Source organism: Lupinus angustifolius, unplaced genomic scaffold (genome assembly GCF_001865875.1).
Source record: "Lupinus angustifolius cultivar Tanjil unplaced genomic scaffold, LupAngTanjil_v1.0 Scaffold_466, whole genome shotgun sequence".
NCBI classification, from domain to species: Eukaryota; Viridiplantae; Streptophyta; class Magnoliopsida; order Fabales; family Fabaceae; genus Lupinus; species Lupinus angustifolius.
In genome coordinates this window covers 88581-115120 of record NW_017727854.1, presented here as the reverse complement: position 1 = coordinate 115120, position 26540 = coordinate 88581, and the positions used below count along the sequence as shown (strand labels likewise).

General features: G+C 31.8%; 4 protein-coding genes across 8 annotated transcripts in view; 3 read left to right on the top strand and 1 right to left on the bottom strand.

Moving 5' to 3' along the window:
- Positions 1–2446, top strand: part of LOC109341477 (acetyl-CoA acetyltransferase, cytosolic 1-like) — a 3958-nt gene extending 1512 nt beyond the window's left edge. The window contains exons 6-14 of the mRNA XM_019579399.1: positions 477–554; positions 637–702; positions 1054–1139; positions 1345–1444; positions 1525–1635; positions 1707–1748; positions 1902–1988; positions 2086–2171; positions 2305–2446. Coding sequence (XP_019434944.1) covers positions 477–554; positions 637–702; positions 1054–1139; positions 1345–1444; positions 1525–1635; positions 1707–1748; positions 1902–1988; positions 2086–2171; positions 2305–2338 — 690 coding nt within the window. The 3' untranslated portion in view covers positions 2339–2446. The remainder of the gene's footprint in view (positions 1–476; positions 555–636; positions 703–1053; positions 1140–1344; positions 1445–1524; positions 1636–1706; positions 1749–1901; positions 1989–2085; positions 2172–2304) is intronic.
- Positions 2447–3694: 1248 nt separating this feature from the next.
- LOC109341476 (WEB family protein At1g12150-like) lies at positions 3695–5530 on the top strand. Its single transcript, XM_019579398.1, has 2 exons — positions 3695–3862; positions 3935–5530. The coding sequence occupies exons 1-2, from the start codon at positions 3710–3712 to the stop codon at positions 5468–5470; spliced, it is 1689 nt and encodes a 562-aa protein (XP_019434943.1). The 5' UTR covers positions 3695–3709; the 3' UTR covers positions 5471–5530.
- Positions 5531–6701: 1171 nt separating this feature from the next.
- Positions 6702–11221, top strand: LOC109341479 (calcineurin B-like protein 3). The gene is made up of 9 exons (XM_019579403.1): positions 6702–6725; positions 6947–7101; positions 7406–7488; positions 7728–7787; positions 8617–8725; positions 8922–8974; positions 9468–9548; positions 10143–10255; positions 10847–11221. Exons 2-9 carry the CDS (start codon positions 6978–6980, stop codon positions 10902–10904), a joined length of 681 nt encoding a protein of 226 aa, XP_019434948.1. The 5' UTR covers positions 6702–6725; positions 6947–6977; the 3' UTR covers positions 10905–11221.
- Positions 11222–11585: 364 nt separating this feature from the next.
- Positions 11586–16267, bottom strand: LOC109341451. Of its 5 annotated transcripts, none has more exons than XM_019579362.1 (14): positions 16184–16267; positions 15518–15645; positions 15212–15293; positions 15003–15106; positions 14662–14788; positions 14168–14262; positions 13749–13872; positions 13306–13386; positions 13005–13103; positions 12725–12904; positions 12422–12559; positions 12265–12339; positions 12035–12166; positions 11586–11947 (listed from the first exon to the last, which is right to left on the bottom strand). In XM_019579362.1, exons 2-14 carry the CDS (start codon positions 15556–15558, stop codon positions 11735–11737), a joined length of 1491 nt encoding a protein of 496 aa, XP_019434907.1. In that variant the 5' UTR covers positions 15559–15645; positions 16184–16267; the 3' UTR covers positions 11586–11734. The 5 variants fall into 5 exon arrangements, with proteins under 5 accessions (XP_019434907.1, XP_019434909.1, XP_019434910.1 ...); XM_019579364.1 differs by having other exon boundaries at positions 11586–11944; XM_019579365.1 differs by having other exon boundaries at positions 12035–12163; positions 12268–12339.
- Between the last annotated feature and the right edge of the window lie 10273 nt (positions 16268–26540).

Genomic DNA, 26540 nt, shown 5'->3' with positions numbered 1-26540 from the left:
CCCTGCTAGAACTCGCAGAACAATAAGAACGGAATCAGGTGCTATAGTAGGAAGGCTCCTGCCATATGCACAATTCAAGGAAGACTTGGATCCACTATGTGAATCTATAGTAGTAAGCCTTACCTTGCATTTGCAAAGGCTGATTTCAAGACTTGAATGCATGACCACCAAGTCACATGATGACAATTCCAACTATTGTGTCAAGACTCCCCTCAGCAAAGTAGTATTCCTTTACTAAATATTTTCTAATCTCGATTAACAGCCTCTTCCCTTGCGAGGATAAGGTTGTGTACATCTACCATCCTAATGCCTCACTAAGTGGGAACCTCATGCATTGGGCCACCCTTTTGATTTGCCAATTGTGTCCACTTGTGTCACATTACATTACTCCTCCCTCTTGGATACTTTTTTTAACTACTTTAGTTGAATCCAGGATTCATAATTTTGTTCTATTTTTCTATGTATACTTTTCTTAGGATTCTTATGCCATTCAAAGCTTTGAGAGAGGAATATCAACACAAAATGCGGGTCATTTTTCTTGGGAGATAGTTCCGGTGTGATTCCTCTCTACTTTAAACTACTAATAACATGCAGTGATGTTGATGTGATTCACATTTAACCCTTTTTCACATGCAGGTTGAAATTTTCAACGGAAAAGGGAAGCCTCACACACTTGTTGATAGAGATGAAGGTTTGGAGAAGGTAAATACATAAATGTACACATATTGACTAATAATGAAAATGTATTATCTAGTTTGTAGTACATACTAATAAATTTTAGTTTTGCATTGTTATTATCACGTGTCTGTTAATCGTATACCGACCAGTGTATAAAAGCTTGAGTGGTTCTATGTCATTATTTTTAGCTCTTGCCTCACTATTATAAATATATAATTTTGTAATTTATAACTTTAGATAATTTCAGAACTGTAGAAGCCTTCAACTCAATTTTTATATTAAATTTACTTGCTCCATGGTCTTTGTCACATGCTTGGTATTGAAATATGGTGAAAACTCGTGTGGTTTGCTTAATATTGATGTTCATGTTGCTAGTTTGATGCTGCAAAGTTAAGGAAGCTTAGACCAAACTTTAAGGAGGATGGGGGTACTGTGACAGCTGGCAATGCTTCTAGCATAAGGTCCCTCTCTCTCTCTCTCCTTATATCTGCAATGATGAAATGCATTCTTTGATGTCCATGTGAATTCTTTGGAGCAGTCCCTTGAATCATTCCAAAAAGTTTGGTTGATAAATTAATAATTATGTCATGTTAGAATATCGAGTTTAGATCATAACGTTCTAAACTGCTTTCTTTTATTTATGAGTTGTTCTATTGACTTGAATAGTGATGGTGCTGCTGCATTAGTACTAGTGAGTGAACAGAAGGCCCACGAGCTTGGATTGCGAGTAATAGCTAAGATAAAAGGATATGCGGATGCGGCTCAGGTGCTATGATATGTTAATGTAACTTGTTCTGGTCTTGATTAATATAAGCATTTAAAGCTGAAACACGATTGTCTTTGCAGGCACCTGAATTATTTCCAACTGCTCCTACCCTTGCAATTCCAAAAGCTATAACGAATGCTGGTCTAGAAGCTTCTCAAATTGATTACTATGAAATAAATGAAGCATTTTCTGTAAGGAACACAGCACAGATTTTACTGTCAGGTTTATATGCTAGTCTTGTTTTCTTACATCATCTTTGCAGGTTGTGGCTCTTGCAAATCAGAAACTTCTTGGTCTTAATCCCGTGAGTATTCATGTGACTCAGCTCTTTGGCTCATTGTATAATAACATGTCATTTTGTGGCTGTTCTGTCCGCTTCTGAATTTTGGTTCCTCTATTTTGTCTCTGGAGTAATGGATTAACAAAATATAATTCATATATTTGTTATGAAATGCAGGAAAAAGTTAATGTGCATGGTGGAGCTGTATCATTGGGTCATCCACTGGGTTGCAGCGGAGCTCGTATCTTGGTTACATTATTAGGGGTAAGTTGTGATCTTGGTTACTCTACTTTTTCCCCTCTTCCACTGATGTTCTTGGTTACTCCAGATTTTTGGTGATGTTGGTGGTGTTGTGTTTCAGGTATTGAGAGAGAAGAATGGAAGGTATGGTGTTGCTGCAATTTGCAATGGGGGAGGAGGTGCATCTGCTATTGTCTGTGAGCTCATGTAAGCCCTTTTCTATCACTTTTGTTTAGAAATCATTAAAAATAAAAATACATAAAAGAGTTTAACTCATTATGTTTCATTTTAATTAGAAGCTTCTTTCATCACATTCTAATAAGGTTGTTGCATTTTGCAGGCCATTTGCAAGTTTGAGACGATCTTCATTATGATTTGCTGTCCTCACAGCTTACTGCATTCCAATTATACATCATTTTCTCAAAGGATAAAACATGTAATAAGTTTGATTCAGGAAATAAATCACATTACTTCACCTTCACAACTATCTTTTTTGAGCATGTAATAAGGTTGTTGCATTTTGTAGTTATATATACATATAATATTGTTACTATCTTTTTAATAATCACTCATTCACTCCACCCAATTTCTTCTATAATTATTAGTTTGTAGGGAATTTTTTGAGCATGAAATGTAGGCCACTGTTTGTGTATAAACTATGAAGCTTAAAAATGATGAAAAACAATCGAGAAGGAGAGATGATTAAAATTTATCCTAAGAAACATGAAGATAAAAAGGTGGGTGGCAAAAACAGTTAAAATTAACGTAAAGGATCAAAATGTTCTTGGAAATTTAATCAGGAAATATATAAAGGATTTTTTTTGACATTGAAGGTTGAATTATAATTAAAATTCTAAATTTTAATTCCAATTCCATTGTCCAAATGGACTCAAGATTAAAAAATTTATAATTTACACTCTCAGAGTAATACTCTAATGATTTGAATTATAGATTAATTTTCTAATCAAGGATATCCATCATGTTATAGGGGAAAAACCAATAATTGCTCATATAGATTTTATAGATTAATTATCAATTCAAATGAATAAGAACTATGTGTTAATAATGAAAAACTTTAGGGAAGATACGCAATTGCAAAAAACAGAAAGAAAATGTTGTGTATTTGTAGTTGAAATTATAGGGACTAGTTTTTTAGGTGATTAATATTTTATTTCCACCGTGTTTATCCTAGATTATTTGAAATGGAATTAAATAAAATGGTATAAGAATGTTAGAGTATTTTTAGATAGAAGAATGTCTTAAATTTTGTTGGTGGTTATGAATTCAAAGGATAAGTCTGTTTATAACAGATGATATATGCAAGATTTGCACAAATTTAGCAGTTATCATTAACAATCATAATATGATTGTGACATTTGTCCAGCACAGTTTGCCTAAATATGGTTTATTTACCTTATCTAGCCTATTATTACACAAAGCAAATGTGTCATTTATTGTATTTGACCACCCTGTATTGTGTATTGTGTTGTATTGTTAGTATATTATTATACATATAAAATGACCATATTCCTCTGTATTCCTAGATTTAACCAACTTGAAGTCAAGGAATCCCACATTTTCATAAACTCTTCTTTCACTTAATTAAGGTAAGGTCTAAGGAACTAAGGATATATTTTGCATGCATGCATTATATACCCATTCTTGTAAGTTGTAAGTTGTAACCTCATCATTTTCATTTCACATATACCCTTCCTTGGTCATAATCACAGGTTAGAGGAAAGAAAATGAAAAGTTTGACAAAGGTGGGTTCTCCAAGGGGAGAGGTTGGAGAAATTGACACAAGGGCACCATTCCAATCAGTTAAAGCTGCTGTTAGTTTATTTGGTGAAGTTGCTGTCTCTAGGGACAGATTTTCTGTCAAGAGAAGATCATCTGAGGTAATAATTAATTGTCACAATTATTTGTCACAATTTGAAGATATTTTCATGTTTCCTTTTTGTGTTTTTCAGAATGTATTTGAAAAGGAAACACAGCTTATCTTGGCACAAAGAGAATTGAACAATATAAAGAAACACCTGGACAGTGCTGAGACCACAAAAGCTAAAGCACTTTCTGACCTTGAAGCCGCCACAAGGACTCTTTCTAATTTGACAGCCAAGCTCACCAATGTCAGAGAATCTAAGCAATCTGCAATGGAAGCAGCCCAAGCTGTGAAGAATCATAGCAAACGACTCGAAAAGTCGGTATCCTTTAAAGCTGTAGGATTTGAAGCTTGGAAGCGAGAGGTGGAACATGCAAGAAAAGAGTACATGACAACTATAGCTCAATTAGATGCTTCCAAGCAAGAACTCAACAAAATCAGGCAAGACTATGATGCAGCTTTGGAGGCAAAGCTGGCTGCATTTCATACTGCAGGAGAAGCTGAATCTGCATCCAAGTTAAACTCTGAAAGGATCACTGAACTCTCAAATAAAATTGCATCCATGAAAGCATCAATTGAACAAATGAAGCTTGAATCTGAAGAAACCCAAGAAGAAATCACGGGACAAAGGGACAAATCTCAACTCAGTTTCTACAAAACTGCCAAGGAAGAAGCATTGGAAAAATTGGAGTCCTTAAAGAATGAAAATAATCCTGAACTAATCCGAAGTCTAGACGCCAAACTAAATGAAGCAACTTCTGAGATTGAGGGTCTTCAAGAGCAATTGAAAAGGCTCCATGCATCTGAGATGGATTCGGTGAAACTTATAACTTCAGAGCTTAAAGAAGCCACAAAAACACTGCAGGACATTGCTGCAGAAGAAATCAGCCTTAAGAACTTAGTGTTTTCACTTAGGATTGAATTGAGACAAGTGAAGAAGGAACAAGATGAAGTGAAGGAGAAGGAACAGGCAGCAGAAGCTCTTGCTGATAAACTCGCCAGTGAACTACAAGAGAGCATGGAAGAGGCAAGATCTGAGGCAGGTTCTGTAGAAGAACAAGAAGCTAACATCTTTTACGAGCAGAGTTTGAAGATAAAGAAGGTATCATCAGAGACAGAAAATGCAAGAAGAGAAGCAGAAGAGATGAGAAGAAAAGCTCAAGAGCTGAAGCAAGAAGCTGAGAAATCCCAAGCTGCAGCTGAAGAAGCATTGAAAAAACTAGAGCTTGTTCTAGAAGAGGCTAAAGAAGCAAAAGCAGGAGAACAAAGAGCCATTGAGGAGATGAAGAATTTGTCTGAGGGGAAAGGTAAAGTCTCAAATTCAAAATTCAGTGGTAAGATTAAAATTCCAAATGAAGAGTATGAGTCACTAAGTGGAAAAGTAAAGGAATATGAAGAATTGGTTGAAAAGAAAGAGGCTGCTATGATGGTAGAGGTACAAGAAATTTTGAGAAGAAAAAATGAAGTGGAGAGAAAGATTGAAGCTAATCTGAAAGCTATAGAGGAAATGAAGGCAGCAACAGATATGGCTATGTGGGATGCAGAGATATCAGATTATGCAAAAGTGGGAATTGAGAGTCAACTAAGGAGGTTTCATGAACAACAACAAAAGGTGGTAACTTAAAATGCATTTTCAAGACCATTCTCCTTGACCATTTTCAAGACCATTCTACTTTTCTATTGGAATTTTCAAAAGTTGTTAAATTTGTTTATGGTTTATAACTTTATATACATTTCAGGCAATACATAAGATATAGGTTTTTACATTTCATCATGCAAAGCTGAAGATGTTTAAAGAACATGAAATAAATAAAGTGCATTGTCCCCAGTTAGTGTTATTGTTATCAAACCTTGTATAAGTAAAATGGAGAAAGAGGTTGGGAAGAATGAGTATATTATTATTGGTTGAAATTACATCATTCCATTATCTTTTCACTTAGAATATCATATTATGGATAGTATAGTCTTTCTAGTAAATAAAATTATGCCTAATCCTATAAATAACAATAATAATAATAAAGGTTAATAAAAGTTAAATAAGATATATTGTCTTATTCAATCTTCATTGATTACTTATATTTTCAAATTATGTCATATTATCTTTCTAAGATTTAATACTCTTTATCAACATGAAATTTATATTATATATATACTAATTTTTTATATATCATGTGAAAGTATTAATTAATAATATTAAAAACATGATTAACAATAACTGTAATATACTAAACTTATATATTTCTTTTACCTTTAATGATATATAAACATATTGCTATGTGGACAAACATTCTAACTAACTTATACGAATAAAGAATTCTAGTTTTACTATTATCATTTCTAAAATTTTAATAGGTGAAATTCACCAAATCATCAAAATGAGCTAATTGGTGGAATTTCAGTAATCATACCTAAAAAAAAATAAAAAAAAATCTCACCGTAAAAGAATATTGGGAAAAGTTCATAGAAAATGGATTTAGACATAATACAACAATTTATTAAGATAGAATTGTTTAAACTTATTTCATTAAACTATTTATTGATAGTTGAAGCATTTTTGTGGAGTTGAAGAACATTGAGTATTGCTTTTGTTTTTTGGAACATCGGAAAGCAAAGGAAAATATTAAGCAGAAAGATCCAACATTAATAAATTTTGATATTCCAGTAGGAACAAATTTGAGATGTGAACTCGAATAAGCACCTGTCTTTACCATAAAGTTCACCAATGAGTTAGTCTATCTATTTTTTTTTTGTGTATATAAGTTATTTTTTGTTGTTGTCGATATAATATTTATTATTATATATAAAAAGCAGAAAGTTTGATGGTTTTTTCAATTTGCAAAAGAAAGAGAAACATGTATGAGAATATTGAGTCCTGAAAGGTGTAAACAAACCCTTTCACTTATTTTTTCAATGATTTCCATTTTCGAAATTCATCTCCAGATCTATTTTCCTTTTCTGTTTTATTGACATGTCTTCTCTCTCATTACTGCATTCATATCCAAATCTGCTTTGGTGTTTCAATTCACATTCATTATTCAAATATAATTGAATTCATCATAACGCTTTGGACAATTGAGTCAATCATATGTTACATTTTCAGGTATGGAGTGTTTTGACATCTGGAAAATATCATGTTGCAGTGCCTAGACGGATTAAAGCATTTATGTGCTGTTGTTGTAAATTGTTGTGATGCTGATTCATCAAAACAACCTAGAGGTTTAGAAAATCCACAAGTTCTTGCAACAGAGACAGTGTGTATGTTATGATTCCTATCATTATTTCGTTGCTTCACATTCTGCTCCTATTTCTCTTTTATCCTTGTCTTTCCTATTTCTCTTTTATCCTTGTCTTTCCTACTTATTGCTGCATAAATATATGTACACACATCTTCTAGAATTTGTAACAATGATTCAATAATCCTTTTGCGATTTCCAGTTATTTATGACTCTCAGAATGAAGCTTCTTACTGTTTTCCTTCTCTATTTAACCATCCGATTTCCATTGTTTAAGGGAAAGTCTTCGACTTTCTAAAATACGTTTTGTTTTATTGTCAATACAGTTAGTGTAAGCGAGATTGAAGCACTGTATGAGCTGTTCAAGAAGATCAGCAGTGCAGTGATTGATGATGGACTGATTAATAAGGTGAGTTTTTCCATCTAGTGCTCTATCCCTCTATCAGTTTGTGTTACAGTATTCAAATTTTCACTCTTTTTTTGGATAATGCCTTTCTTTCTGGTCCACCCTTAGAAATAGAACCTCATCAATGTATTATGCTTTATGTTTAACTCACAATACTTTGTATTATCATCTACTGCATTGTTAATTTGTAGTTCTAAACATTCTTAGTTTATAGTTTCATGGTTCCTTATTTTACATGACAGGAAGAATTTCAGTTGGCTTTATTTAAGACAAACAAGAAAGAGAGCTTATTTGCAGATAGAGTATGTATAACGCTAACTTCTTATTTTGTCAACAATTGTTGTGGAATTTATGCAAGTACACAGGTCATCAACAAGTAATAAAGTGCTTAGTAAAATACTATTCCCATGATGATTGTTTGATTACCAATCTATGATGATTTTGGTTATTAAGGGGAATGAATATGATATTATAAAATAATAAATTGAAAGAAATGAAACAAGTAACAAAACTAACCACACTAAAGAGAGAGTAAGAGATTGGTAAAAAAAAGAGAGTAAGAGACAGAGGTCAACCTAGTATTGAAGCTCAAGGATTAGAAATCTTCGTGAGTTACCCATTATGATGGATGGACATTAGTTCTCAATTATTAATGATCTTCAACAGTTACCCATTATGATGGGCATTAGTTCTCTATTTTTAATGATTAAATACTTTTTTGAAGGCCGTGTATCTTAAATTATCTAAAGCTCAATCTCTTAGCACTATCAACATATTGAAACTAAAAATTATATCTATCAATTCTCAAGGTCAATTCCTAGATTATCAAGCATTAGACTTCATCTGTCTATCTTTTATGTAAAACGTACACACAAGTATGGCTGGCAAATATCACCATTTTGATCCTAAAACATAGAGAAAGATCTGCTACGGATAAGCTAATCATTGCTTGTATAAATCCTCAAAATGTCTCTAACTAAATCTATATCAAATTGAAAATAAGATGTATTAGCTCATTTGGATGGCTTTTTATCAACTAATATTTATGACCTGATGACTTCGAAGTCAGTGCTTAATGTTTACATATAATATGAGCCCTACAAATGTACTTGTACGGTTTGAATTTTGTAGGTGTTTGACTTGTTTGATACAAAGCACAATGGGATACTTGATTTCGAAGAGTTTGCACGTGCTCTTTCTGTCTTTCATCCCAATGCACCAATTGATGATAAGATTCAGTGTAAGAATGACCAATTTTTAGAAGGCTTTAGATTCTTCTAGTCAAGATTTTTTTCCGGGGTGTGTGTTAGATAGGAAAGTGTATTTATTTGAGAGGTGATGCATATCTATTTTTTCTATTGTTGTCTTTATATTTTTGATGCGCCATTTGGTAGTGATACATATGCTTGTTGGCGATTCCCAACTTTCCCTTGCAGTTTCATTCCAGTTATATGATCTCAAACAGCAAGGATTTATCGAGAGACAGGAGGTAAAAAAAATTTTATGTTGAATAAATGAAAAGGTTTTGCCCCTCGCCATGTTGGACTACTGTTCGATAGTGTTTAGGTTACCTGACAACCATCAGTGGAAATAATTATCTTGGGAACTTGAATAAGCCTTAACTTGCACAATTTGTTTTTCGAAAGCCCACGTCTATCGTAATTTCAATTCCTTAATGGTCCAAGGCCCTGAATTGTAGATGATAACCTGTTCAGGAAACAACTCTAAATTTTTTTGGTTATATTTTTTGATTTATGTGAGGGTGAGCCTCAGCGTAACGGTAAGGTTGTTGCTTAGTGACCATGAGGTTATAGGTTCAAATCCTAGAAACAACTTCTCCGCTCATGGGGTTATGTGTGTGTACAAATTTTTTTGGTTTAAATGTGTAATATTTCTGTTTCCTTGGAACCTGTCTACTCTGACATGTTCTTCGTATCAGCATGTATTTGGTAAGCATTGATGATCATTGGTTTTATGTATAGGTAAAACAAATGGTGGTGGCCACTCTAGCTGAATCTGGTATGAATCTTTCAGATGATGTGATCGAAAGTATCATTGACAAGGTACTTCATTATCTCATTACTTCAATTTGCATGTCAAACCCTATGCTTATTAGTTAGGTGTATTTGAAGCATTTGATAAAATTTTCTTTTTTTCTTTCTTCTTATTTTATGCTAGGCTTTTTGTTAGTCACAGTAATTTATTATTTTTTCCCACTCTTCTGGATAGTCTCTAGCATTAAAGACAATCTTATTATGCATGTACCCTACATCATAATAGTTTTTTGAATATTCATGCATACTTTGGAAATGAGCAGTTCAGTTTCCCTTTTCGTGATGGTTTTTACAACTGTCAGCTAGTACTGTTGTTTCCGAAATCTAAAATGTCATCTTTTGATGGTCAATGTTTGTCCTTTGTTGCATCTCATGTTAATTATTAGTGAGACAGTTGTGTGTTCTCTATGTTTTCCTCATATTTGGACTGAAGTATCTAATATTTCTCTGCTAAATAAAGTAAACTTTCTTCAGCCTTATTATTGTGGAATTCATAAATTAGTTTTATGTATGTTGACTTGATGGCATTGCCATATTAAATAATGCATTCACTGTCATAATATTCTCAGGAGATATGTCACTAACAGATTTTATGTTATTTAGACATTTGAGGAAGCTGATACAAAACATGATGGGAAGATTGACAAGGAAGAATGGCGAAACCTTGTATTACGGCATCCATCCCTTCTGAAAAATATGACTCTTCAGTATCTGAAGTGAGTTTCTTCTATTTAGATTTTGAAATTCTCTTACCAATGAGGGAAATCTTTCCAAACATATTTGGATGTGTTTGTTAAATTGAGCCATAATGTTAGCTTTTTCCTGTCTTCACTTTTTGTAGCAGAAGTTTGAAGTCCTTACCCATTCAAATGTTTTTAAACGAACTGATAGTATTTATAATCATTACACATTTAAATAATTATAATCCTATGCATCCTTCCTCTTCCCTTATGTTTATCCCCTTTTATTCTTTATAACTGCATGGTCTTTTGTGTCTGCCACACTCAAGTTGGTAAAAAAAGAGAGAAGAAACTTAACCCAAGCTGTTTGAGAATTAAAATTGTAACTAAAGGATAAAAGACCTATGGTCATGCATATTGTAATTCAATAATATAATTAAGAACAGAATATATCTAGACAAGCCTGATTGGCATCAACAATGCCTTGTAATTGTTTTTTCCTTCTTTTTTCTGGATGACATCTCTAACTATATAGCTATGTTATATATTCTATATCAGACAAGCCTTTAGTTGATCATGTACTTGTATCTTTTTACTAATATCTGATTTATGTTGTTTCCTTGGCAGAGATATCACAACTACGTTTCCCAGTTTTGTGTTTCACTCACAAGTTGATGATACTTGAAGCACTTACATCAGCCATTTCAGTTTCAGTGGCCTACTGTGTAAAGGATTTAGTATTTGTTTGGGTGGATATGGACTTTATTTATTATATTTTGGTTGAGTATAAGTAGAACTCTATATATCTTCCCTTTTTGGATAGATGAGCATTGCAGATTGAAAATGGGTTTGCTTATTATATATTTGGTGCATTCAAGAATAATAGGGGAAGAGAATAGAATATTCAGGTGTGAAGATTTCTTTAAGTCAATGACTTGAGCAAAATATGACAATCTCTTTGAGCATATGCCAAGCCAAGAGTTGAGAAGTGATGCTCCAAAACACATGAGTGCATGTCAGCAGCAATTGTGCCTACAATCATCAACATTGCCATTTCTACATAATAATAATAATTATAGTAATTTACTTTCTATTTTTTTCTCTACACTTATAGTTGTCATTATTTTTTATCGATGTTATTGTTGTATTTTTTTTTTTACTTTTTGTTTATATTCCACGCAGAAGTGTGTGATTTTTGTGCAAATTAATCGTGAATGTTATTACTAAGCTAGAGTGGTTTTTTTTTTTGCGGAGTAAAGTTAAGGTAAGCTAGAGTGGTTCTGACTGCTGAATAGAATCTTTTATGGTCTAATTAGATTGATTCTAAAAAAATATAAATAATATTTAAATTATCAAACCTTGGAAATGCACCTAATCTGATCCATTTGTTATTTAAACATGAATAATAATTACATGATGAAGGGTATATATGTGTATTATGAGAAGCACAGAGATAAAGTAAAGCAGCAGTGAAATGAGAATAAAGTATGATATGAGATGATAGAGAGAAAAGGGTCAATCTGAAAAGGACATATTATGTGTTGTATGTGTGGATGATCCCTTTAGAAGGCATTGCCTCAGGCGTCTGCTCAGAGCCTCCAGCTTCTCAAACTTCTCACTCTTTCCCTTCTTTGCATCTCTTTCACCTTTCTTCTTATTCTTCTTCTTATTCTTATTCTTTTCTTCTTCCTTTCTTCGCATCGGTGTTGCATAAACATTAACAGTCTTCTGATATTATTGTCATTATTTACAAATCAATAATATGTCAATGAAATTCTACAAATGAATGAATGAAAGAGAGACTGCAAGCCATACCTGAGAAAGGCTATCCTCAGCTCTTAATTCTTCTTCATCACTGCCTCCTAAAGAAGAACATCTGCCCCAACTTCCTCTATTTGAGCTTGTATAAGACCAACACTCTTCAATCTCCCCATCTACCTTTTCCTGTCAATTTGTTCACTTTCCATATTTCAACCAAAATCTCAATCTTCCTACTATCTATCTATTATTATCATCATCTCATTTTTACTATTTTTGTGCATGATCACCTGCATATTTGTAGGCTCATCATGGCCAGCGTCATTATTGACATGCATAGTAACTTCTCTAAACATGGCCTTCTGCATTATAAACAATGTATGAATTAAACAAAACAAAAACATCCCAAGAGAACAACATTCGCAGAAGGTAAATGCATCCTACTGCATCAGTCACAGGTGCATCTTCTGAAAGGGGTTCACTAACTGACTTTGTGGCCGAAATTGTTGGAAGACCAGATGACGAACTTGCATCATCAGTAGTTGCAGAGCGCATACTAGAGAGTATCTCATACAACAGGTTCTAGCATGAAAACAAGAGCAAATTAGTTTATGTTACTCAAGTAAACATATAATAAAGCTGAATCATGAGTATGACCATATAAATATATACCTAGATAATAATTATTTCACTAATATTGCCAAAAGGTTAGATGAAAGTTGACATGGAATTCTAAATGCTAATTACCTCATCCACACCAGAACCAAGTTTCAAATCCCCCAAATCATAATATTTATCGAGCTTATCAGCTCTAGAAACATGAGGAGGATGGAGGACATTGTTGAAAAAAATAGAAACTGAATCATAAAAGAACTGCGGTCGAGAGGAGTTGTGGTCACCGTCAAATTTTATGACATTTTTATCACCCTACAAATCCAGAAACAAAAATATGTTTTGGTAACATAGTAAAGAAGTGCAATTTTATTTTAAACAATATCATTTCAAGAGGTTTGAGAAAAATTAATACTGCATAAGATTCAGAGATGAGATCAGAGTGGTGGGGCTGAATGAATTTGTCATCACTTGCGTGTCCAAATAAAACAGGAATGAATGTCTTCGGTGCAACCTGTAGGATTTAAAAGCATAAATTTAAGATATATGAAAAAGAAATAACTCTACAAAACAGTCAGATTTAATGGTCAAAATGAACATAAGAAATGAAGTTCACATTAATAATTTTGATAATTTGAACAAATGGAACAGCTCTCAATATGTCTCATCATTCTCAATAGCAACACATGAATAAAAAGTGAACAACTAATGCATACCAGCAAACAGTTCAGCTCCCTAATATCAAACTTCGCCTTCTTCTCAATAACCCGCCGCATATATTGCACAGCCATTTTAACCTGATTGTGGAAATGCAGCAAAATGTTAGACTTCATAAACAACTGAACAATCCAAGTTAACAGCAGCTGTGGGTTTGAGGGGATAGGTAAGCACAATGCAATGACAGGATCTTTCTTTACCCACTTCACAGATATAAACCGGTCATTCTAGTACATATTCAATAAAAAGGATTACAGGACTAGGACATAAAGTCTCCAAATATCAATTTTAACTAACATGTGGAAGATATCAGCATTACAGGTTCATATCTCTACATGACTGTTTGAAGGAACCATATAGGCTTTTTGTTTCTTTAATTGAGCATGCTACAAAGGGATGTGACATCCATAGTAAAACACACACAAACACAGAGAGAGAGTACAGTGAACTTTGGAAGCCGAATTTTGTAAACATCCACGAGCTCCATCATCAGACCATATAAGTTTGAAAAGGCACTATCCAGTATCATTCCAGCAATGGAAGGGTCCTCGGCTCCATAAAGAAGGCTGTGCCACAACGAAGCAAAGTGAGTTCGTCAGTTACTCTAGAGACTCTTGACCGAAAGTAGATCAAAATCTCATGCATGTAGTGTAGAAGTGGGAATGCACCAATGCGGTATACTTCAATATGCATTATTTAAGTCTTTGGTTTAGAGCCATCTCGGGCAGCTGGTCAATCAAAACTTTAAAATATATGTATTCAAAATAAAAAACTTTCTCAAATAATTGAAAAGAAAATCCTTTTCCACAGGAAAGCCTTAACAATTTCTACTTTTAACAAGTTAAATGTAAGATTTAGTACCTAGTAACTGCACCCATTGATCTCCCCCAGAGACCTATCTGGGTTATTTGTTTGTTGCTTCTCAAATATGACACCACTATCTTGAGATCATCTTTCTATGACACATAGGAACAGAGACAAGAAAATAAAAATAATAAAACCCTTGCAAATTTGTACTACACATAAACGTAAAAGGAAACATCAAGCTTGATAAAACATTACAGGAAAATAAGCATAAAAATATTTAGAGGTGAGTCTTGATGCAACGGTATGGTAGCAACCTCTCCGCTTGAGGGAGTAAGCTTGCATACATTCACCCTCCGTGGACAGTGGATACTACCAAGTGGGAGCCTCATGCACCAGGCACCCTCAGGCATGAAAATATTTAAGTGCTTAACCCAAAAAAGCAAGTCATGTTGGTATTTGGTAGCTTCATATAAGATATAATAATAGAAACTAAAGTTAGTCTAGAAATTAATTAAACAAATAAATATATCCATAAAGTGGTAACTCACTTCATGCCAGCCAAGACTAACGTAGTCTCCATCAGATAAGCCTGAGCCTGAGAAGTCAAGAGTAAAAACAGTAATATTTGATGGAAGAAGAATTACAGCAGCTTCATTAGCATCTGCCCTACATCCACTGCATTATTGTAGATATGCAAACATGTCAAAGGGAGAAATTTTGAATATCTGAAAATATCTTATAATATATGTCTATATGTTAGAATATACTAGAAGAAACTTTGTACTTTGTTACACATTATCATCAGTTCATCATATGAAATCAATATCAATGTGACATTATTCTGAGTCTTTATTCTCTCTTTTCTTCCTTCCACCATAATTAGATATACCTGTTTCCATGGCAATATATAACACAAGGAAGAGAAGTATCTTCAGGGAAAGGCAAAGGGAGATAATGACTGCACTGCAATGTATAGCCCCTGCCATTCTTGAGCTGAAGAAGGAACAGATAATGTAGCAGTAAACAAACAATTGGATGATTATGTAGCTTCTATACATGGACAACAACAACCAATTAAGAAATGATGTCCATACTTGCCTCCAAATCTTGCCTTTGGTATTTCCTACCTGCAAGGAAGAATTCCCTATCCCAAAGGTACTGATCTGGATTATAGTCCGCCCTGTATGTGTGACAAAGTAGATAAACTGAAACTGTAACTGTAACTCAATTGGCTTGAAACCGATAATCACAAGTTGAAGGAATTTAAGTGAAGAGACCCTAAATAATGTATCAGTATCTATCACAGCTAAACATTCTGGACATTCAATAGTAACTACTAATGAGTACTAGTTACTTGAATTATGAAAAAATAATGCAAAAATGAATGAATGAATGAATGAATACCTGGGAGGTCGAATAATGAAATTGATGAATTGCTCAATCATCTTTCTTATGCTTCTACATGTAGCTCATGAAAGTATATTCTCAACAATCTTCAAAACTGAAAGCTCCTTCCTTTGAAATGCATTTATCTACGCAATTAATGACTGTGAGATAATGACATATTTTGCATTAAAAATGATGAGTACTAACTAGCGCTACAAAATTTACAATCACAAATGAATGAATAGATGAGATATATTAAAGAATTCCAATAAACAAAAGCAGCAGTTCCAGATCTCAAAAAGGCAGAGTTCAGTAAGTAGAAAAATTCACCCCCACATAAGGAAGTCTTTGTTTAAACCCTTTTTCTACGTCTACCATTACTGAAGCACGCAACTTTATCCAAAACTAGAAAAGGGAAAATTAATAGGCAGGAAATTGTAGTGAGATCCAAGGTGGGACATTGAATCTATTTCCTCAAAGAAAAGAATGAAGAAAGTGAAAGAGAAGGGGAAAAAGCAAACAACTTTAAATAGAATGAATGGAAAATGAAAAGTGGGGTGTGAGCAAGTAAATAGTATTTACTGTATATATACAGAAGAAGAAGAAGAAGAAGAAGAAGAAGAAGAAAAAGGGATGTTGAAGAGTGAGAAAGGCAAAAAAGGATGAGAAGACATTGAAGAGAACCTTATTAGTGTGAGTTAACGATGTATTGATGAGAAGACATTGAAGACATTGAAGAGAGAAGAAGAAGAAGAAGAAGAACAAGTAGGAGACCGCTGGAATGTTTTTCTCTTTCCTTCAATATATTCTTTTTATTCTTATTATTGTTTTTTTATTCAATCAATTTGTCTTTTGTCACTATGTCTAATTTTGAAATAATTTATCATTTAACTAGTTAGTACTCCCAATTCATAAAAACTTAAGAAAGAGAGAAATACTAAGCATGTATATTTCAGTGTGATTGACTAAGCATGTATTAGATGATTTTAGTCATTGTTTTATCATTCTGCATTAATCATTGTCTGATAATTGTATTACTGTGCGGTATTTATATTCAACTTGTCTACTATCCAACTCAAATGTGACCAAAAATGGGGAAAACAAGAAAACAAAACTTTCGCATCTAGTTCAACATTTTTTTCAAACTAGTTCATATAGGTTGTATGTTGAAATAGCTAGGTACATGGTACATATGTTAAATGATTTTTCCACTTTTCCTTTTACTGTATTAATTGTATGAGGTGGTGAGTGCAAATGTTCAATGAATGGAATGTGGATAACAAATAAAAGGACTTTGTTATTCAACATAGTTAAGTGAGTTATGAGTTTTGATATATAATGAGTGAGAATATTAATTACTAGTTATTAACTAAGTGCAAGAGTTCACATGTACTGTCTCTTTCTAATGTTTATATACTTACTTCATTGCTTCCTTCTCCTCAATTCTTGCTACTATTTCAGAACATTTTCAAGCATTGGTTTCATATTTAGGAGATCAAGCTTTCTGGAGAATCTGTAAGTACTTTATTTTCATGTAACATATATAAATGAGGACAATCTATGATCTATCTCTGGTATATGCATCCCAGAAAGTAATAGTGTTAGGCTTCTACTTCAGAAACGACTAAAAAATGTATTTTAATTCCAAAGAAATAGTTTTAGCTCTTCAATCTTTGTATCTCTGACAAAGAAATCTCCTTTAAAAACACATACAAATGTACAATCCAGGAAAACTCTTGTGTTTGGTTTTAGATATTCAAATGCACCATATGTCTTTTAAGTCCTAAATATTTATCCTTATATATGTGGATCTATGTTACAACAAACTAAGGACTTAACAGGCCCACTTCAACAAGCCATTGGAAAGTTGAAGAAACTGATTGATGTCAACTTTGATTTTTAAGGAGTAACACAAGTAGCTTCCATGCTCTTATTCCAGATGAAATAGGATATGTACAGGAGCTCCGATACTAGTAAGAATTTTAACACTATTTCTAATGAAAATATCAGAACAAGTTTTGTAGATGGTATAGCTTAAAAGTCACTTAATATAAGTTCTATGTTTAACTCCCTTATATTGTGTAGAAGATGACTTAATCAATGGACATTATTTATGATAGAATATTATAATATTAACATTGTTCGATTAATGTATTAATGATTTCCCCTAGTTAGATTAAGGTTTAATTATTATTGTCGTTTTCATTCTTAATTACATGTGTGAAGTATCTAGCTTTATTTTGTATATTGTGCTGATTCTGTTGTTGTAAACTAAAGGAAGAATAAAAAATAAAGGAGCTGGATTCCTGGAATAAGACTAACATACATAATTACATATACCAGAGAGACATAGTAGTGCTAATAAAATGATATATTACTTCAAATTTATAAGAATATTATTTACAATTGGAAAGCAATAATCTCACTGACAACATAACATTATTTACAATTGAATTGAACTAGTTCAAAATCTGGAGAAGGTGTAAGTGTCTATATTAATCCTCAAACATAAGCAATCATAAGAAAGCATGCATAAACAACATGGCAATACAAAATTGCATTTTTTATATGGATACTGGTACTTGTCCAACAATAAACGCGTGCAATATAATGAGAATTGAAACTTCATTCTCAACAATATTACTGAGTCCTTCAAATATGATCGAGTATATATTTAAACATAGTTGATCATATGGCCTGGAGCTATAAAAGACAACTATTAATTCCACTCACCTTAATTAATAATATTATTATAACTAAGTTAGCTGCTTAATTACAAATGATAAACTATTAATTGTGTCAACCAGACATTGTATTCATTCATACCATTTATAAGAGGTTAATTTATTGAGAAAAAAATGGATTGACTCACAATTGTGATTAACATTTTGATTCACCCATATTCTTGATATATATGCATTTCTTCGGAATTTCTACAAGAGGATACTCTCTCAAAAAGGATACTGAAGTGAAGTGGAGGCTTTCATTATGGAAATTGGGCAAGACCCATAGAGGATGGGGATCCTTTCTGGTTCTCCAAATTAAAGGATTAGATTATGAGATATGGTAAAAAAACTTTAACAATTATAATTTAAAATTATTTTCTCAATAAAAAGTTTTAAATTAAAAAATTATATTTCTCCTTATATTTTAATATTAGACTCTTCAATATAGAAGAGAATCTAAACTTATAAGAAGAAAGGAGATGGGCCGAAACAAATGAAATAAAATTCTAGGCAAGAAGGAAAACTTCTTTCGCTCCATCACTGCAGGGGCAAAGAACCCATCGTTGTCTTGGCTGTGTTACCGGGGGCTCTAGGGAAGCCGAAATAGGAGAACACTCATCTTGGGGTGGGCTTACTACTTAGATGCTTTCAGTAGTTATCTACTTTGCACTTGGCTACCCAGCGTATACTGTGAGCACGATAACTGGTACACAGGGGTTTGTCCTTTCCGGTCAATTGTAATAAGGATGAAAATTAAATGAAAAACTAATGAATCATATTAAATGTTATAACGAGTTTCTATTTTTAATTGCAATTAGGTAGACTCAAAATTAAAAATAAAACATAATATTTTGACATATTAAACCATTTGTTTTTTTACTTTATATCATTTACAAGAAGCAATCATTTTTAATTTGAGAACATCTACATTCAATAACATGGTTGAGTTAGCTTTTTCAGTAAGAATTTTTCCATCCACAAAATTTAGACCTTAGATTAAGTATATACTACTTGAACGAATCACTTGGTATTAGGCCAATTTTCTTGATATTAAATATATGTTTAAGTACTAATATATTATATTCCTAATGTATACATTATACTTTAATATTTATAATATATTTTTAAAGTCACCCCTCCATCTAAGAGAGGCCTTTTCTTCATCTATATTTTTTTCATGATTTATCTCCATGACTAACAAAAATTCTCAACATTTTCAAGCTTCCTCAAGTCTAAAATTTAGAATAAATGAGTTATAATCATGCCACATTGCATGTCATGTTACATTTTTAAGTCTTCAAAGTACATTAAAAAATATGGTCAGTTGATTTTTCAATCTAAAAAATAAAATCTAAATATTACATTAAAAAAATTCATATTGTAATCTTAGTTTTATCAACTTGTTTCATAGACAATATTAATCTACCACGTACATTGAGCTCAATTTCTCTACAAACCCTTAAATGGTTGTGTTTCAAAATTCATTAAGGTGCTTCTTTTTCATGTTTCTATGATACAAACAGTGAAATATCATAATGTCTCTTTCATCCTATTCCTAAACACCATTTCTCAATATTTTTAAACAAATTTCAATAATTATCCATTTTTTATCGTTAGTCTAATGGTGTAAGACTTCGTTAGATCTCAGAAAAACCAAAATATCAATAATATAATTCATGTGAACAACATTTATTAGAAATCAATCACATACCCTGAACAAGATTAGTTTCTTACTCATAGGTGAGACGAATACCCTTAGTAGTACAAAAAACAATAAAATATTAATTTGATCATATTTAGATTGGTCCGATTCCTAGAATTAGAGCAAACAATTGAACTAAATTAATCAATTTTTTAAAAAATTAATTCTAAAAAAATTCAATTCAATACAATCCAATTACATTCGACTTTTAAGGTTTCAATTTATTTTAGAGACATTTTCTATTTCTTTTTTACCAGTTTAGATTTAAATTCCATTATGATATATCAAGAAAAATGAAAGGTGCTAAAGAGTTTTATAATATGAGTTCAACTCCTTTCTAGTATGGGAGAAACTAGTATTCAAATACGATGATGAGATTTTTTTAAAATTTATTTATTCATTTTTTAATAGAAAATAACATATAATCATCGCTGTTAAAAAAATGTCACATCTCTTAATCCTATAACTCTCCAATACTAGAGAGATCCTACTAGTACAATAGATATCTATTTTTCTCTGAAGGAAGAAGCATTAAGTGAGAATTGAAGTGGCACCTCTGTGTAATAAGTACACTGTCCTCTCTTTATATTTGGTCGTCTGACTCTCTGACTCACATCCCCACCATCACCACCGTACCCCACTTTAGTTTATTTATTTCCATTTCTCTCCTCAAACATTATACTATACTATACTATTATTAATATTGCCAAATGCTAATGTTAATAATGTGGTCTCCAACCATAATTGGACATGTGGCTAGATTTGATTCATTGGAAGCTATCCCAAATTTAAACATTATGTATAATTATTTGATAGAGTTATAATTTAATTATACTTGTTCCTATGTAGAATAGTGGAAACAGCAGAAGCAATTAATATATAGGAGTGAGGTCTGAGCTAGTATGGAAATGTTGTAAAGGAAGGAATCACGGGATGCTTACTTGCATATGAAATTTTATTATATATTTTAGTATTTATGTACTAAGAAACATATAATAAGAAATGTTGAAGCATATATATATATATATATATTATTATTTGGGTTAGAGACTTAGAGTTGAGACAGACCAACCAACAGGAGGTTAGTTCCAGAGTCATTTTAATTTGGAAGAAGAATAAATGCAACGAGGACTGAGGACTTAGGACCATATAAGATCATATAAGATCAGATCAGAGATGGTCAAATGGTTGACTAGTCACACACTCATATCATATGGTCATATGGTCATATGGACCCAAATTCATTAACTATTTTCAACTACGAATTTCTCATCACAACCCAATTCTCCATTTCTTTCATATCAAAAAATGCAGTTAATTGTTTGGAACTTGTTCACGTTACTACAAAAAAACATAGTATTGGCTCTGGCTCATTCATTCATATTGACATTTGTTGGGTGTGGCATTGCGTACTACACTAGTTTTGGTTTTTGTGTCTATCTGACAGGTCTCTGACTCTCAGTGCGTGTCCGTGAATTTCATAAATAAAATGTCACTCTCTTACTCATTCACTCATTCACTCACTTCACCTCGACATGGCTTCAGATAACATATTCAGATTGCTCTTTCCATGCTTCAAAGCCATTGGGCTTATAATATTACCATACATTACAATTAAATCACTTCTTTTTTATAAACTTTTAATCCACTTTCTTGCTACTTGTTTCTTATTTAAGGCATTATATAAATAATGTATATCAACAAAATATTTGTCTAATTAATTTCTAGACATACAAAAGTCAAATGTTCAATTCATAATAGTGATACACACCTTGAAATAAATTATTTCCTAAGGTAAAAGAATATCATTGATCATGATAAATGAGATTCTTTTTAGCAATTAAAAACACAAATTTCTATTGAAAATGGAATATAATACTTCTTATGATCATAAATGTCACTTTTAAATGAAAGATTCTATTTTTAATTTTCATAAGAATATTATTTTAATCTATCAAATTGAATATTCCAACATTGAGACTAATGATGACAACCAAACAATTTAGGAATGAAAGTGAGACAAAAATAAATAAACTAAATCAAAGTGAATTTTTTTAACACAATGGACATTAATAGTGTATGAATTTTTATATAATATCATTACATCATCTATTATTAATATTTAATTATCAAATCTTTAAAAAATTCAAATAAATGATGATAATGATATAATATTTATCTCAAAGTTCGTACTACTACATAACTAAAATATTTTCTGACGAATGGAAAACATATAAGGCAGGGAAGTGGTAAAAACTTTGGGATAAAAAAGATGTGTTCCAATTCATATATGGCACACCTTCCTCTGTCTACGTTGGTGAGTGATGATAAGTCACATGTCCATGCAAAATGAACCGCCAAAATGGTCCAAACCACGAGCTTCTTGAGGAGTTTGTGCAAACCATTTATTAACTAGCCTACCCAGATGGGTCCGCCCTTGTTTTGTATGGCCACCTAATGAGTTTGAGCCATCGGTTGGTGCTCTCATTCCATACAGATAAAACAAAATACCAAAAAGGGAATATTTGTATCATTATTACTATGACTCATCATCATCATCATCCTCCATCTCATAATAACATCCTTTAATTTACTACTAGATATTTTAGCAGATTATCACGTCACTCTTTATTCATATTTACTAGATATTAATGCTTACTAATTTAATAAGCTTTTTGTTTTACCAATGCAAACTGATTGTTGGTGTAAATACATGGTTTAGTTTAACGAATCTTATTTTGACTTGTAATTTTGATCATCTATATGTAAGGTGATTACATATTTACATTCACTTCTTTGATCTTCTACCTATAACAACAAAACAGTAATACTATTGTTACTAGAGACGCTTCAAAGACTACTTATACTACTAGTGGTATAAATATCTAATTAGAAGGAGGTTGATATTATAAATGGTCGGTCCATATTGAAAATGATAGGGCGCATCCACAAATATTAATATAACGCTTAATTAATAAATGAGTTAAGCTCTTTGTAAACTATTCATGTCTGGCTTCCTAAAAGCTGCATCAAGCTCGTTTAACCCAAACTCTATAAATTTAATGTATCATGATATATGAATATAAAATTATATTCCAATTCTATCTTTTATTTCACATTTTAGTATAAATGTACGTTTTCAATACATAATGTTAATAAACATAAAAATAGTTTGTGGAGAAATTTGATAAAGAAAAAATAGTCAGGTTTTAAACTAGCTTTATCAGACAAATTTACGCCTTAATTTTTAAACAAGTAAATTTCAAATTTTAAGTTTCATTAATTTAAATAAACAAGTTAAACTTATTTACTAAGTTAATTACTGTAGATCCTGATCACAAATCAATTGGACTGATTGGTATGTACAATTATTTTATTAAAAATTAGGTGAAATTTATAGCCTGGCTTGCGTCACGTATTGATAACTATGATCATGATCACCAAAAATGGTCTTAGTTGGAATAGTATTCATTATATCTTATCTTGATCAGTGACTTAATTTAATAGGTTTTCCAGCTTCTTCTACTACTACACTCTTGAGTGTTGTTAAACTCTATATTTTGTCCCCAAGATATTGGTATGGTGATGTAACACTTCGTTAGATTCTTATAATGATCAAAAGTTCAATATTTGAATTCCTGTGGGTTACACTTATCGGGAGAGACAGTTACGAACCTCGAAAATGATTAGTTTTTTTACTCAAAATGTAAGAAGATACGGTTGGTAATATAGAAAAAACTAGCTTTCTAAACTAAGTATCTATCTCCTTTTCATTCAACAGAATGTGATCAAAAAATCTATCTCTAGATTTTTTGTATGTATATGTGAGCTGAGCAGCCTCCCACACATTATAATTAATGAACAAGTCAAGAAGAAAAAAGACAAAGGTGTTGACCTAAATTAGTCGGTAGTATCCACATTCATTTGTGATATAGCTTCCACTTGCAAACTTTCTTTCATTTTCAATTTCTTGTTTCTCTTGGATTCTTGAATGGATGATCAATGCATGTATTTGTCATTCTAATACGACACGCTTTGGCTTTTACATCCATCACATTAAAAGAAAAGAAACCTTAGGTGGACTATTTTAACATCTTTTATTTTTTTATCTAATCAAACTCTCATGTTTTCTCTTTTACAAAACCATTTCAGACAAGTGTTGTCCCGTTTGATTTTTCCGATGTTTCCTATAACATGAAAATCAAAAGCAGGTGACAAATATAAATCGTTTTATTTATTAGAAAATAAATGTCAAAATTGCCATTTACAAATAGTATAAACTCAATAATAAATAAGGAAAAAAGGTCTAAAATAAAGAAAAAAAATGTATTACCTTGTATTCATCCACTATTCATATTTTATTATTATTGACTCTTAAAAATATATTTGTGATTGATATAATAACTATGCATAAATCTTTAACTAACATATTACATTTTAAAATAAATGTAATAAAGTATAAAAGTATAATAACAATATTGAAAAATCAACCCGACAAAAGTTGTTAATGTAATTCTTAAACTAGAATGATTTTCGGTTTCATGCTTCAACCAGGTTAGCGATAGGAATAACTTAATATATTAAAATATATGTAAATTATTTATAGACAATAAAAGTTAATGTAAAATGTGAAAAATGAAATATGATTAAATTAAACTGTAAAAAAGTCAATGTAATTATTCTTAGTGAAAAGGATGATGATAATAATAACAAAGTGAGATGTTGTTGTCATGAGCAGGAGAGAAGGGAGGAGTCACGGGTTTCTCTTGACTTGGCCACAGATATAAATGATTGAATTTATAGTGAATGAAAATACACTTAAATATACGAGGAGAATTTAAGCAAAAAAAAAACTAATTAATTATATGTGAGAGTTTCATAATATAAGTATAATTAATTATATGTAAGAGTTTATAACAGAAGGACTATATTGAGTTTGTTAAGGTATCTAATGTAAGACTCCTAAGAAATACTAGTATATACTAATTAATATACTTTTATAAACATTCATCTATAGGATCAACTAACCCATTCCTCAAATGCCACCAATTTTGCCTCTTTGCTTGCTACCCTACTCACCTCTCTACCAATTTCCATATTACATCTGGATACATTATTTTCCTCTAGTTAGAAGAAACTTTGGTGATTATGTGATACTTATATAAGTGTTAATTATTAACGTGAGATTTGAACCCAATCTTAAGGGTTATGAGCCAATCTCTTACCTACTGAACCAACATTTTAGGTACCTTATGTTAAAAATATAGTGGAATGTGGTAATTTAAGTTAGACAGCATCACACTGAAGTTAGAGAATACTCAAAGAGGGAGTAAATATGTATACTAGGGTAGATATATTACCTAAGGAATGCTACCCATATTTATAAGGCATGGGTCGAAGGTGGTTACACTCTCCAGAACAACTACCATTTTTTTAAAGGCAACTAATCTCTTAATAACTTTTGGAATTGTAAAAAATAAGTGAATTTCAAAATATCATGCATCGAGTGTCACATGGGTAAGTATAAGAGATGTTCGAAAATGTTACGATAGAAGGAATAAAATTATAGGCAAACAATGTATATTAAGAGAGTATAACCCCTCAACACTTAAAAAAGTCATAAGAAAATTACAATAAACTATCAATATAAAACCAAAGTCTATTGCACTAAAGCGAGAAATCTATATGTTTTCCACAATACCATATCTTCTCGTTCTTTTAACGGATTATCTATACACCCGAGATTAATTAATTAAGATGATATCAATGCAAAACTTTTGTGATAGTTTCTTATGATTGATAAAACTTACAAGATTCTTGTGGTGCATGTGAACTGCGAATGTATGAGACAAAAAATTAATATATAATTAAGCAATATCAAACCTAACAAATTGAATTTTTTTCCATATATACAAAACGTAAAACTGTCTTGACCATAAGAAAAGTCATGATTCGTTCATTTCGTGCATGGCTGTATGCGAGGTATATATTTTATAGTTTTAGGTTGAAGACTTCATCGGGCAATGAAAACTTAAATATTGTATGAAAAATTTGGTTTTAGTTAAAGTAGGATGATATATGCATGGGAATGAGACAGAGAAGAGTGGGAGGGGGAGAAAAAGGAGCACACGAGTGTTCTCTTTTTTATTATAATTTATTTGGAATGAATGGGGATGCAAGTGTTTTAGGTGAGATATGGGTTGGTGTTACAATAACTTTTTTACGGGTGAATGTAGAATATAATATGTATGTAAGTAAATATATACTAATGTAAGGTTTAGTTTTATAAATAAATATATTAAAAATAAAAATGTATAGATGGTGGGAGAAAGGTCCAAGAGGCACCGCTATGGGGCAGTGGCCACCCTGTCCTGATCTTGAAATGTCATTTTCTGATCTTAATACTCCTTAGCGCATACCCCTCTTCTCGTGTAGGGCCTGAAAGCTATGTAGATCTTTCTATTAACTAACCTTTCTTCTCTCTTCTCTTTTCGTCAAACTAATTAATTAACCTACCTTCTCCTTTTTAAACATTTTTCTACAAAATGACAAAGACAAACATTTAATAATAAATAAATACTTTGGTAATAAATAAAATAAAATAATACTTGAG